Genomic DNA, 13,054 nt, shown 5'->3' on the forward strand with positions numbered 1-13,054 from the left:
AATGTTCTTTGTTGCTTCTGCGAGCAAAAGCAAGATGTAAATGGTGACGTCATAGCAGCTAGAAAGCAACAAAACACAAATCAAATTCCTATAATACAGACTAGGAGTAATTTTTAGTTATTAAACATTCATGTTTTTATTTAGTTTTGACAGGAAGAACTTGTTTATTTTCTAAATACAAACATGCGTGTTTGGATGACATTTAGCAGGTTGTAATCTTTACTCACTCAAAGCACAAGTATTGAAAGAATAATAAAACATAAACTGATTTACTAAAATTATTTCTTTATTGCCTATAGTTGCTTAAATTCATGTAAGGTTCCTATAAAATTCAAATGTAAAACTTTTTCAATTCAAAACCTTGAATAAAAAGTTTCTGAATCACTTTTTGGTTCAGTTTGAACATTAAATTTTTAAACCGTAAGTAAATAATATATTAATATAATAATATCATGCATGTAAATTAATATATTAAATAAAAACTAGTGAAATCATTGGTTGAAATAAATTTATAGCCAAAACTGATAAATATTTTCTAAGTATCAAAAATGATTTAGATTTATTAATTTATTAGGTGAAATTAAGTTTTACTTTCTGATTACCTGATAGAAATTGATGCTATTTTTCCCAATATCTGGATAATAATTATAGTATTAATATCTTCAGACATTAGTTGATCTATCTCTGTGCAGAAACTGGATGCATTTGTTTTATGAAGCAGCTTAAGATGATTTTTATTTTGAATTCCTGCTACATAAATCATTTGGTCGGTATTATTGTAGCTGAGGCATTCTGTAATTATTAACATGGTTAAAATAAACTACATTATTTTCTTAATCGTTTAGTTTTATAAGCTTTATGCTTATAAACTTTCACCTAAATGTTTTTTTTCCTTTATATTTCAGCATTTTATTTTATGTTTACATTAATTTGCACATTTTTCTTTCAGATTTGGACTCAGTTGTTGCTTTAGAACCGTTTTTGTGTGGAAATAATCGGACCTGCCGGTTTCCCCTCCTGGCTCTTACCCTCCATTAGCTCAAAACCCAACACTTATTTATTTTTTTTTATTTTCCTCTTTCAGTTGGTGAATTATTTCCTCCTTTGATGAATTTGCATTATTCCATTTCTTTTCACCTGCAGAAATACGACCCGTCTGAACTCTTGTGTTTTCATTTGCAAACAGTTTCTTTTACGGTTCAGCTGCGTACATATTGGTGCGTTCATTGTGAGAATTATTCAGGGAAAGCGGCGCGAGGCTTTATGGCGGCTTCAGAGGGAGGAAAGGTGGCGACCATGGAAAAGATTCACAGAAAGGATTCAGTCACAAAACTTTGATTTGATGTGCAAAAGCTGGCGAATGTATTCACAAACCTTCAGTTTAATTCATATTTTATTAAATTACAACAAACTTTTAGTTTTTTAGGTGACAGACAACATAAAGAATAGCAGAAAGAAGAGAAATGTCTGACTTTTTTCTGTTTTTCTTTGAAACACTATTTTTATAAGTTAAGTTGTTTTAGGTTTGTTTTGGTCTGTCATAAAAAAAATCCCTCTAAAATGTGTCAAACTTGAGGTATGTGGGCCAAATGTGGCCCACTGTAGTTTTTTATACGGTGCTTTAGGATACAGATGATAAAAATTACATCACACATAATCAATTTGCAAATCAATAAATTTGCAGATTTGTTAAAAATGTTCAGCAGAAAATGTGAAAAACATTAGACTGAGTGATACTGACTCCCACCTGTAGGTGGCAGTATTTCTTACTTTTTAAGTTATCATCAAAAAGTAAAATTTAATATCAGACATAAGTGCAAAAATTACTAAATTTCTTTCAAATATTCCTAAATTAGCTCAACTAAAAATAATAATAAAAAAAATCAACGTAATTATGAAATCTGGGATGGATGTGAAAAAATGTTCAATATAGTCTAATATTGATAAGAACTTGTTGTAGAGATGGTTACTTCTTAATATTTTAAGTTTGTTAAAGCGGGCCTCCGGCCCTTTAAGAGTTCAGACCTTAATGAAAATGAGTTTGACACAAACGCTTTAAAAAATGCTGAAACTTATGGCTGCAACCTGTAGTTTAAAATACTTTGAGTTTTTTTATTCAAATAAGTAAAACTGATGTTATTAAATTAGTGTTTAAAAGCAAAAGTAATTAGAATATGGTTGATACTTGCTGGCTGTGAACCTACCTGAAGTCCTCATGGATCCTGAAGGCAGCAGAAACTCGGCATCCTGACGCCCAGCGATGTAAAACATTCCCATCTAGACTCATTTTAAAGTTCGACTTGAATAAAGAAGAAAAATTGGACTTTTTTGTCTGCAGATATTGTCTCGTATTAAAGGCCTGCATCTGTCCAAAGGTTGGATCCACAGCTAAAATTGAAATGCAGAATCAATATTTAATAAGACAGCAGGCGGACGGAGCAGTGATGAGAAACTACTCTGTCTTTATGTGTGTCTGTTATGAAGACAGAATTTAAAACCGCTTTAAACTTCAGGTTTTGTTTTTGGAGCAGGCAGGTCTTCCCAGGTTGGGAAACGTTTTTGTTTCGGCAAACGGCTGTTCAGTTTCTGCGAGTGAAAGGTGAAACCCTTGACCTTTGACTTCTCTTTCCTCTTCCTTCTCTACTGGGGATGCAGTTGTGATGGTGAGACAGTGGATTGGACACAGATTGGACAGACAGTGGACACGTCTCACCCAGGACAGCGGACAGCACAGGAAATATTTACACCCTCTCCTTTTATCAATAACCAATAATCTGATGCAAAGCAGATCAATGTGATGGACGTAGGAAGATTACAACTTACTATTTTAAGGTATTTTTCAAAACTTTGGGAAATACACTAGTTTATCTAAAACATAACAGGCAGAAATATAATAAATATGTATTTAAAGATGTGCAACAATTTATTTTCTAATCAGTAATTATTTTTTGTAAATTTCACTTCCCAATCAAACCAATTGGGAAAATCTTTTTTTTTCTATTGTTTATCTGGTTGCAGAGCTGCAGCACAGCAGAGAGGGACGAATACGGAAACTATTGTTATTTTCAAGATTCTATTTTTTGTTTATTTATCCAAGTCTTGCTTAAATTTTCTTGAACCATATTTTATCAGCTTTGTGATTTCAAGTTATTTTAAGTTTAATAGATCTAGTTTGTATTCAGACCAACTACATCACCAAGAAACAAACTCATCAAACAACCTCAGTAACTAATGAAGAAAATAACAATTACCTACAGGTAAGTAAGTCTGTTTAGCTTTAGCTAATGTTAGCATGTTAGCAATCGTAAGGATCTTGAAAATTTTGTTAAAGATAAACAGAATATTGTTTTTTTTCCATCAAATGCAGAATTTGAGGCTTTAAAACAGTGAATTTCTGTAATTATAAGCAAATCCCAGTTGCTAGTTGGAACTAGCCCCTGCTAGCTAACATGTTAGCAATCATTGACATGTTAGCTGCTTGACTAGAATATATTTACTAATAAAAAAGTTTTGATTCAAATCAGTTTGAGGCTTTGAAACGGATCTTTCTAAACTTGTGAGATAATTTGTGGTTCTAACATTATGATGGCTAACATTAGCATGCTAGTCATGTCAACATTTCTTTATCAAGAACATTTTCAACAACCTGATCTGACCAAATAACTTCACAGTAATTACATCAAAGTAGACAAATGATAAAATAACAAATACATTTAAACTAGAATAGAATTGGCAATAAAATACCAAAAAAATAACACAAATAAAAACACCTTATTTTCAGTTGCAGCAATTTAGCAAAGAAGTTGAATCAATTAATCTTTCCATTTTTTTTTAAATTGGTGTAGCTACTTTAGCTACATAGTTAGTGTGCTAGCTAGTTGGATATCTATATTGAAAAATAAATAAAAAATGAATAAACTTTTTTGTCAAGTGCAGATCAATATGACAATGTTTTTGAAACCATAAACATTACTGGTTGTACTGGTTTAAATCATCTCAGTTTCAGATGGACTCCCACTAAAATGTTTCAGCTAATGCTAGCATGTTTGGTGCTAACAGCTGTTCAGTTCAAAATCAACTTACTGCGCATGTTTCAGAGTTTTTAACGGATTTTAATGATGCTTAATGATGGAAAATATGTTAACGTTTATCCTGTTTTAAAGTGTATTTCCCAAAATGACAAATACCTTCATGCTGAGAAAATGAGTTGTTTTCTACGGCCATCCTAAGTTTTTTCCATCTAGATTACCCGATACAATGAAAACTTCAGGAAATGTTTTTTCTGACTGTCGCGCAGCAGCTTGGGCTACATAGTAATATACATGCAAACGGTTCGATGTATATTTACTATGTTTCGTGAGAACAGCATAGTGAGTTGTCATTGAGGATGGAGTCAACTTTACTATGTGGTCCAAACAGAAAACACAGAAAACAGGTGGGAGGAACGACAGAATGAGCGAGAGCAAGGAAGGAAGAGAGAGAAAGAAACGGAAGATGAAACGGTACAACATCAGACGGCCACTGGAACATAACAACACAGAGAGAGACAAGTATTAGGAAAAATGGTTTAATATAGGAGACAGAAGCAAAAAACTGCATCACACAAGAACATACGTTTACAAAAATAATTCTGACTGCTTCAGCTACACAGTTAGTTCACAGAGAAGGACAGAGAAACCGGAAAAACTCTAAACAGCTAAAAGCAAAAAGTTTCTAATTAGTTGATCTCTTTATTAAACTAATACATTAATCCACTGAAGGTGACTAAATACTTCTATTCTTTCTTTTTCTATAATTGTCTTATCGTGTAGACGACAATACAGAAGTCAAATGAAACTTACCGCTGTTGTATAGACAAACTTGCTAGAACTACTAATAAGTAAAATGAAAAGTCTGACACTCACCTACCCTCCTTTTTTGAAAAAGAAACAAACATTAAAGTGAGGAAAAAGAAGTGAAAGAAATAAAGCCAAAGATCTTTTAGAAAATCTTATATCAAAAGCCAACGTTCTTGATGCCAGCTAGAAATCAAACTCGGGGACCAGTCGGGTCAGGCCACATCAACAGGCCAGACAGCGTTTTTCTAAGATTTTTTTGTTGTATCCTTTAATCTCCAGTATAAAAAATTCCACTGGTACAAAATGCATAAGTACAATCAGTTGTAGAAATAGGAAAGCCTGCATTTTTTGTACTTTTTAAATCCCATCCAGTGACAGATTTCCAAGTGTTGTCAAACAAACATACATCACGCTTACAGGATCCACTGAAATGCATTGACTTTGGCTTCTCTCAAGACAATAACTCTGAAACTACTGAAAACCATTTTGAGAGTCAAAATTAACAAAAGCAACAACAGCAACAACAAAAATCAGATTTTTTTGGTAAATTTTTGTACTTTTTTTCTTTACAGACAACAAGCTCTGTTTTTACGCCACAGAAAGAGAACACACAAAACATTTTTCTCCTCAAAAAACTTGACATAAGCCATAATGCAAAGAAACAACAAGTTAGATTTTTTTTGTCCTTTTAGATTTCAGTATTTGATAAATAGCACTTAAGATAATTAAGAAAGAAGGAGAACAGAGAAGTGAACAGTGACGAGATAGAAAGATTACAACGAGCGTCGGCGATGACAGCCCCTGAGGTGAGACGCTCCACAGAAACTCGGCTTCTTGTGCTTCCAAAGGCCAGATGCTTCACGCTAACGCTGCGCCACGTCGGGCTGTGTGCAAGACGGTGCAATTTGGCAGCGCAAAATATCGTTTTTGGACTTTTACAGGTCTTTAACATCGAGCATGTTAAAGACATGCTCGATGTGTTTAAATTAAAATATACTGAGCAAGAGAGAAGTGAGAGTGTGAAATATGGAGTTGTACCGAGGATATAAAAAGTTTACACACCATGTTAAAATGGAAGGTTTTTCTGATTAAGAACGACCGATTTAACGTCTAACGTAGAACAATTGACTCGGAAATATTAGCCCACTTTTCTTTTGTTTAGTTCGCTTTAATCAAACTCGAGTTCGAATGCGCAGGAAAACTCAGCTCCGCCTACAAAACCTCGGTTTGGTTCAGGTGAGGTGAATGCATATGTGAACGCCAAGAGGACCAAGGAAGTCAGAGTAACACCAAACACAAAATTATACGTCTTGGTGCAGCGCCCCCACAGGCCTGGAGGGGAACAGGTTGGTTTTTGGTTCCCAGTCGAACCGAATCAATCGGACCATCAGGAGGGAAAACGACCCAGATCTGTCAGATTGGAAAGGAATCAGATTCAGCTCTGGATTCTGGTCATTTCCTCATTATTTTGTTGATCTGGACTCTTGAAGGGCGTCGTCCTGCTAAAAACTGAAGCTGTTTGTCAGTTTGATTTTGATTTGGGACGGGTCATGGTTCCCTCCACCTTGGCCACCCAGTGTGAGCTGAAAACCCCCAACTTTTCAGTTCAACTTCTGATTTTTAATAATCTGACATTTGTTTTGGAGCCCTCCAAGGTGTTGTTGCTAAATTTGTCGAAGCTTATTCTGACTTTTTGTACCATAAATAAATAAACGATGCAGGAGATTGCTGCCACATGTACCATAAACAAATATCTCCACCACTTTGTTTTAAAAAGTATCGTACTCATGATGTTTTAAACATACCAAACACATAGGGGGCAGTGTAGCGCAAAACTAAACCCAGCCAATCAGAATCCTTCAAAACAAAGACAACTTCCTGTTGCAGATTAAATATGGCGGCAGGAAGTTCACTTGTGTGGACAGATTGAATTACTTTTAATGACCGAAGCAGGATATAAAGACGATGTTGATTTGGAATCGTGTCAAAGAAAGAGTGAGGATAAATTAGCAGAATCTAAAACTCAGTTTCAGTTTTCAGAAGACATAAACTGTTTCCTTACACTTTGGTTGGAGTTTCCATAGATAATAATATTTAGGTGGATTAAAGGCCAAAATGCATAAAACTGTATTAATTTTCCAGACATCAGACTATCTGTGTTCTAGCCCTAAACGTCCGATGCGTCTAATCCGATAAATATTCGTGAGAAACTTTAACTGGTGTGTAAACCTTTTAGGTCCACTGCTCACATAAATTGCTCCGTTGGTTCTAAAATTTTCCGGCTGTTAAACTGTAGTTATGGCTGTTTCTTTCTCCACTTTGACGTATGCAGCATTAAAGTTCCACAATCTGAGAAATAACAATTGGGTTTGGTGTTGAGCATCTAATGAAAGCGGCGCTGCCTTCATCTCGGCTCTGGCCGTTGTTTTTTCCTGTGTGGACCTGCAGACGCGACCTCTTCCTCTTAAGCCAACAAGCTTTTTATTTCCCCCGTCGCCGTTCCAATAAGATGCTCCTCCTGTTTCTAATAACCTCGGTTAGCCTGGGAGACAACAATCCGGAGAAGAGTGCGCGGCGTCTCTTCCCGCCTTGGTGGACGAAATGGAGGAAACCCAAACAGATGGGGCGTTAACGGCACACAGAACTGAACCTGGACTTGGCACAACATCCTTACCTTTCTAACACTGGTGCGACTCTCCCTGGTTAAGGCGACTGGTGAGCTTCTGTAGAAAATAATGCTGCCTTTTTTTTGTCTTTTTTGCAGACCGTAAACGAGGCTTTCAGGGAGGGGCAGTTGAATAGACTGACAACACTGTGCCATGTAAACGGCTCGACTATGTGAATGTCAATAACACACTTTGGCATCTATACATGATTTTGGCCCATTACACGACGAGACAAAGAAAATAAATAAAAGAGTTGAGCAGCAGATCCGGAGCGTCCCGCCTCCTCCCCGACCCGGCGGACGGACTGACGGCGACGTGTGCTTTTTCCTAAACAGACTGAGGCTGAATGAACGAGTCTTGCCCTGTGCTTACATCATGAAAGCGTTTCGCTCCTCGGAGGTGATAAACAGTAACGATTCTCGCCATCAGATACAAACGACTCCGAAAGGTTTTTGAACTTAACAATAAGGGATTTAGAGAAATAAGGCTTCACGTAGGACTCTCGCTTTAATATTTTCAGCTGGGATGGAGTCAGGAGAGAAAGCACGGCGAAGCCTGACGTCTGCGTCTGAGCGCGAGAGACGCTAATAAAAACAGAGAGAACAGGAGTGCAAAGATTTGTGGTAAGGCTTTCATGACTCAAACAGCGGTACAGTGGCTAAAAATATTAAAGTGATGAGTGTGTGTGTGTGTGTGTTGTTGGTAGCAGCGGTTGCTGAAGAGGATTTCACGCTCAGGGGCTCTCATGCACATTTAAAAAGTAAACTGAGGTCTGCACGAGTGTTTGTGTGTCCATGTGTGCATATGTGTGTATAGATATATTTATATATATATATTTATATGACACATGGGCACTTTTTACATCTTTACAAAGAAAAAAGCAAACATGACATTGTCAGGCAACAAGACCACAGAATAGCAAGTTAACAAACTCTTTTTTTAAATCTATACTTTAAATATGAGGGATCCATACAAAACACTTATAATAAAATACCCATGTTATCAAATTATTTCACAAGAAATACACTGACGCGCTAGGCAGGAAGTACCTCCAGGATTTGGCACTAAACTCCACTGATCTTGTCTTTTTTTCCTTATAAGACATTTTGCTGAACAACACATCTAAATATTGTTTCCCACGAGAGAAATAAAATAATAATGACATTGATGCTTCACGAGCTGACATTTTATATATATATTTATAGATATATTTATATTTATATATATTTTTAGGAATTTTATATAGCTAATTAACCAACAAGAGATTTAGCAAATAGGGACTCCTTAAAAATAAAATAAAAAAAACAAATTAACTATTATAGTAATATGAAAGGCTTTGTCTATTGTTCAAGTAAACTGATTTTTTTTGTCTTCTCTTGAGAAAACATGAGACATTTAAGACCGTTAGACTTGTGATGAAACCACAACTAAACTCACAAGAAGCACCGACGTTAACGTGGGTTACAGGTATCGTAGTTTTTTCCTCTATACATTTAAACAGTAGAAAATATAGGTCATTTCATCATGTGCATTTAAAACCACGGATTGTCTATCTGTGAGTCAGTTCAGCAAAAGGTGACACAAGTAGGTAGCATTTCTCCCCCCCAAACAGGGCAAATGTCCTTTTTTATTTTTTATTTTTTTACCTTTAAACTACTCTAGAAAAAGTGGTTCTATATATAGACTTTGAATGAGAAACAGAGCCACTTAAAATGGCCTTATCAAAAAACTTTACACTGCCTGAAAAATGTAAAAACCATTAGAGAGCTCTGAGAGTCTAATGTGGATCAGACAGTTTTTATTAAAACTGTGTGGAAGTAGTCTTATTTCTCAGAGAAACTGGCACTAACTGCTTCTGGTGCTGCTTTTTTTGTTTGTTTCTCCGTCTGCAACCAGAAGCAAGATGAAGCGCCAATTCCTGTAGTGAACTTTCAAGTTTACGTTAAAATGAAAGAAGGAAAGAAAAAACTCACATAAAGAATGGAAATCACTTTTTTAACCACAGGTTGTCATTTTTTACCTCAAAGAGAACATTTGTTCATAAAAGTCTTTCTAGTTGAATTTCATATGAATGCAGCTTTATCTTTTTCACATTAATTTATTTTCTTACCCACGCCTCCCTAAAATCCAAATGAGGTCACATGCAAAAAAAAAACAGAAAAGAAAGAAAAAGAAACACAAAACCAAAAGATAAAACTGATATTTAAAAGTCCAAAAAGCTAAAAGCTGAAAAGATCAGTAGGCAGCGGTGGAGGAGAACCAGGTTATGATCAGGTGAGCTCGGAAAAGACATCAGAGAAACAATGACGGGGTAGGAGGAAGAGGACACTTTTTTTGTTTGCTTTTTTGTTTAAAGTTTTTTTGTTTGTTTTTTTTGGACGCCACGAAGACATGCTAGGCAAACGATGAACTAACAGGCATGGAGATGGGTTGTTCTAAAAGGGGGAAAGAAAAAACGGGAGAGGAGAGAGTTACACACAGAGAGCCAGAGCAGCACACCACAACAGCATCATCTTCCAAAGAAAACCAAATCAAAAGTCAACAACAAACAACAAACAAACCGGTAAACAGCAACACGACACACTGCGCTCATTTAGCATTAATTTTACATTTCTTTACATACTAGAAAACTGACATTAATGTTATAGATCTATATTTACGAGCAACAACGCACATTCACACCCAAAGCCGTATCCATCACGTCCCAGATGGATGGAGTCGTTTGGGGAGAAATATTTAACTTTTATCAATTTTCTTCTGCTTTAGAAATGTATTTTAAATTTTACAGACGGGAGGGGGGGACAGACAGACAGACAGACAAAAACATGTAAAAATTAAACGTTTAAAACAACCCTAACGAAATCGAAGAGGACAAATGGAGACGTACGCGTTGTAAAACGTAAAGACGGATGGAGGTCACAGAGACGGCGGGTTGAGGGAGGGCTTATGAAATCTGTCATCATGTTTCTGCACAAAACATTAACAAAACAAACACAAAGACTCGCGTGAAAGGACTTTAAAAAAGGAAAACCACCGGAGAACTCCAGCTGGTTTCTCCACAGGGTCGAGTTGAGCGATGCTGTTTACTTTATCGGAGTCCAATAACTTAACGATAGGCAATAAATAAAATCATTTTTTCTTCATCTGAGGCAGTAAAAATGTTGTATAAAAATAGAACTGCTTTTTTACAAATAAAATTTACAGGCCTGTGGCTTTACTGTACTTTGAATTATTTTTTTAATCTGTCAACAAACCTCAAGTATTTTCAGATACCCGCCCCTTCAACCCATAAACTTATTTTTGTAGTACTATTGTTTCTTTCCACAAATTCTGGATTTAGTTTATCTTTTTTTTCAAATCTACATGCTGTTATAATCTTTTCACATAAAAGACCAATGTGATCCGACCCAGAAAAGTAAGAACAATTTTTTTTAAACTTCTGTGAAATAAGAAAAACTGTATTTGTACATAAACGAGAATGTTTAGCTGGATTTTGTGTATTTTTTGTCTTCTTGTGGTGGTAGAGTGTAACTTTACAGTTAAGAGGCCACGAATGTTTTGCAGCCTTTGCTCCCGGGTTGCCAGCAGGCATCAAGGGGTTTTTCTGAGAAGCAGCGGCGGCCTGCAACCAACACCGTGGAGGTCAAAGGGCGAATGTGCATATTGGCGAGCGCGTAAAAAAAAAAGAGGAAATTTTGAAAAATGAACCATCACAGCCTTCGAGTTCAAAACAGAAAATTAAAGCAGAAAATGATGGTACCATGGCTCCTTAGTCTCGACTTTCCACTCAAACTAGTCTTTATAAACGTATAAATAATCAATGTAAAAGAATAAAATTAAAGTTTAAAGAAACTATTCTTTTAAAAAAAAACTTTCTTCCATTGTAAAGAGAAAGAAAAGTAGATTGCACAAAGTAATGGCAGAAATGGAAGTGTTCATGTGTGTCAAAAGCTGTAATAAATAATAATAGTTGAAGGCTTACATAGAAATCTTCAAAAAGAAAGAAAAGTGCGTCTCCCTCAGGTGGTTGTAGGTCATCTAGCTCCCACAATCCCTCTGTTCACCCCGACCCTCCCCCGCTCCCCAGGAGGCCAAGGCTCACTTTATTTCAATAAACTGTTTTTAACCATCACTTTTGCTCTTTTTAAATGGGGGAGGGAGACTTACCCTAGCAGTGCTAACTGGGGGAGCGGACAGACCTAGTGCTAAGATCAGTAAGGTTTGCTGTCGTTCTTGGAGCGCTTCAGCTGCACCTTCAGCCGCTTCATGCCGATCTGGAAGCCGTTCATGGCCTGAATGGCTGCCTGTGCCGACACTGGATTGTCGTAGCTGACGAAGCCTGCGGGAAAAAAACGTGACATTTGATCGACGACGCGTTGAGGCAAACAGAGAACTGAACCTTTTGTTACAAACTTTACTTCCTTCTGCCGTGTGGCAAGAACAAAATGATCAATGAAACTCTAAAAAAGATCTTTACTACTTGGTAACATTTATCTATATTTGTGCAGAATCCCTAAATATTCGGGGTTTTGATACTAAAACAGTTTAATTGTTTGTTAAATGCATGCAACACTGGAAATAATCTGCTATTGTACAAACATTCATCTTCAACAACTGAGTTCTTTAAGATCATAAATATAATATATTTTAAATAAATCTGCACAGCTCACTTTGAAACGTTCAAAAGGAGTTTGCTAGTTGTTTTATTAGCTAACTACTATTAGTAATTTTTTTCAACATTATTGAACTGAAACACTAGACAAAAGTTTAAATTATGACTGAATAAATCAATTAAACAGTTTTTCACTACAGCTATCGCTAGCCGTTAACCTCTCTTTTAATTATTTCATAAAATAGTGAGAAACCTTCGACTTTCAAAATCTAAATCTATATTCATAACGCTACACTCTGCAGTCCTTTAAAAACAAAAAGCACAAAGTGGGATTGTTAAACTCTGAAATGTGTTAAACTGACTTGCTAGCATAGCTAGCTTAAGTCTACACACTAGGATTGCTAACTGGCAGCTTAGCTAGTTAGCATTTCTGTTACCCTTTAGAAAGGTTAAACAAAAATGATAAATGTGCTTTGACTATAGCAGCAACTAGATCACATTTATTATGATTACAAACCAGTTTTCTGTGTGATGCATTATTTGGTGTTAGTTAGCATTTAAACTTTGCTTATTTTGTTGACAGTTTGTGATTATAGTCATTGATCAGTACGATTAGCTGCCAGGTTATAAAGACAATAGAAGAAGAAGTAAACGTACCAAAGCACTTGCTAAGGTTTGTCTGTTTGTCGATGAAGACTTTGGCGGAGACCACGTTTCCAAAAGGCATGAACATCTGCAGTAGATCCTGGTCTCCGAACTCCTGGGGCAGGTGGTAGATGAAGAGGTTGGCACCTTCAGGCCCTGGAGGGAAGGAAGGCGCGACAGCAAAGGTCAGGATGGGGTCATGCTGTTCACATCGAGCTCAGTGGAAACCGGCTGTCGTCATAGTAACGCAGCTCAAACACAACGCTTGGCACAACGTGTGCTGGCCCTGGGGT

The 13,054-nt window shown here is 36.4% G+C and overlaps 1 protein-coding gene across 31 annotated transcripts in view; it reads right to left on the reverse strand.

The window, feature by feature from the left end:
• Positions 1 to 4,551: 4,551 nt before the first annotated feature.
• celf2 (cugbp, Elav-like family member 2) overlaps positions 4,552 to 13,054 on the reverse strand; it is a 480,486-nt gene continuing 471,983 nt past the window's right edge. For 17 of the 31 annotated variants that reach the window (XM_044109128.1, XM_044109103.1, XM_044109098.1 and 14 more), the window contains 2 exons: positions 12,774 to 12,917; positions 4,552 to 11,843 (listed from right to left, as the gene is read on the reverse strand). In XM_044109128.1, the coding sequence (XP_043965063.1) occupies positions 11,716 to 11,843; positions 12,774 to 12,917 (272 nt within the window). In that variant the 3' untranslated portion in view covers positions 4,552 to 11,715. The remainder of the gene's footprint in view (positions 11,844 to 12,773; positions 12,918 to 13,054) is intronic. The other 14 variants (XM_044109104.1, XM_044109102.1, XM_044109096.1 and 11 more) reach the window with 1 other exon arrangement.

Source organism: Gambusia affinis, linkage group LG23, assembly GCF_019740435.1.
Source record: "Gambusia affinis linkage group LG23, SWU_Gaff_1.0, whole genome shotgun sequence".
Taxonomy (NCBI): domain Eukaryota; kingdom Metazoa; phylum Chordata; class Actinopteri; order Cyprinodontiformes; family Poeciliidae; genus Gambusia; species Gambusia affinis.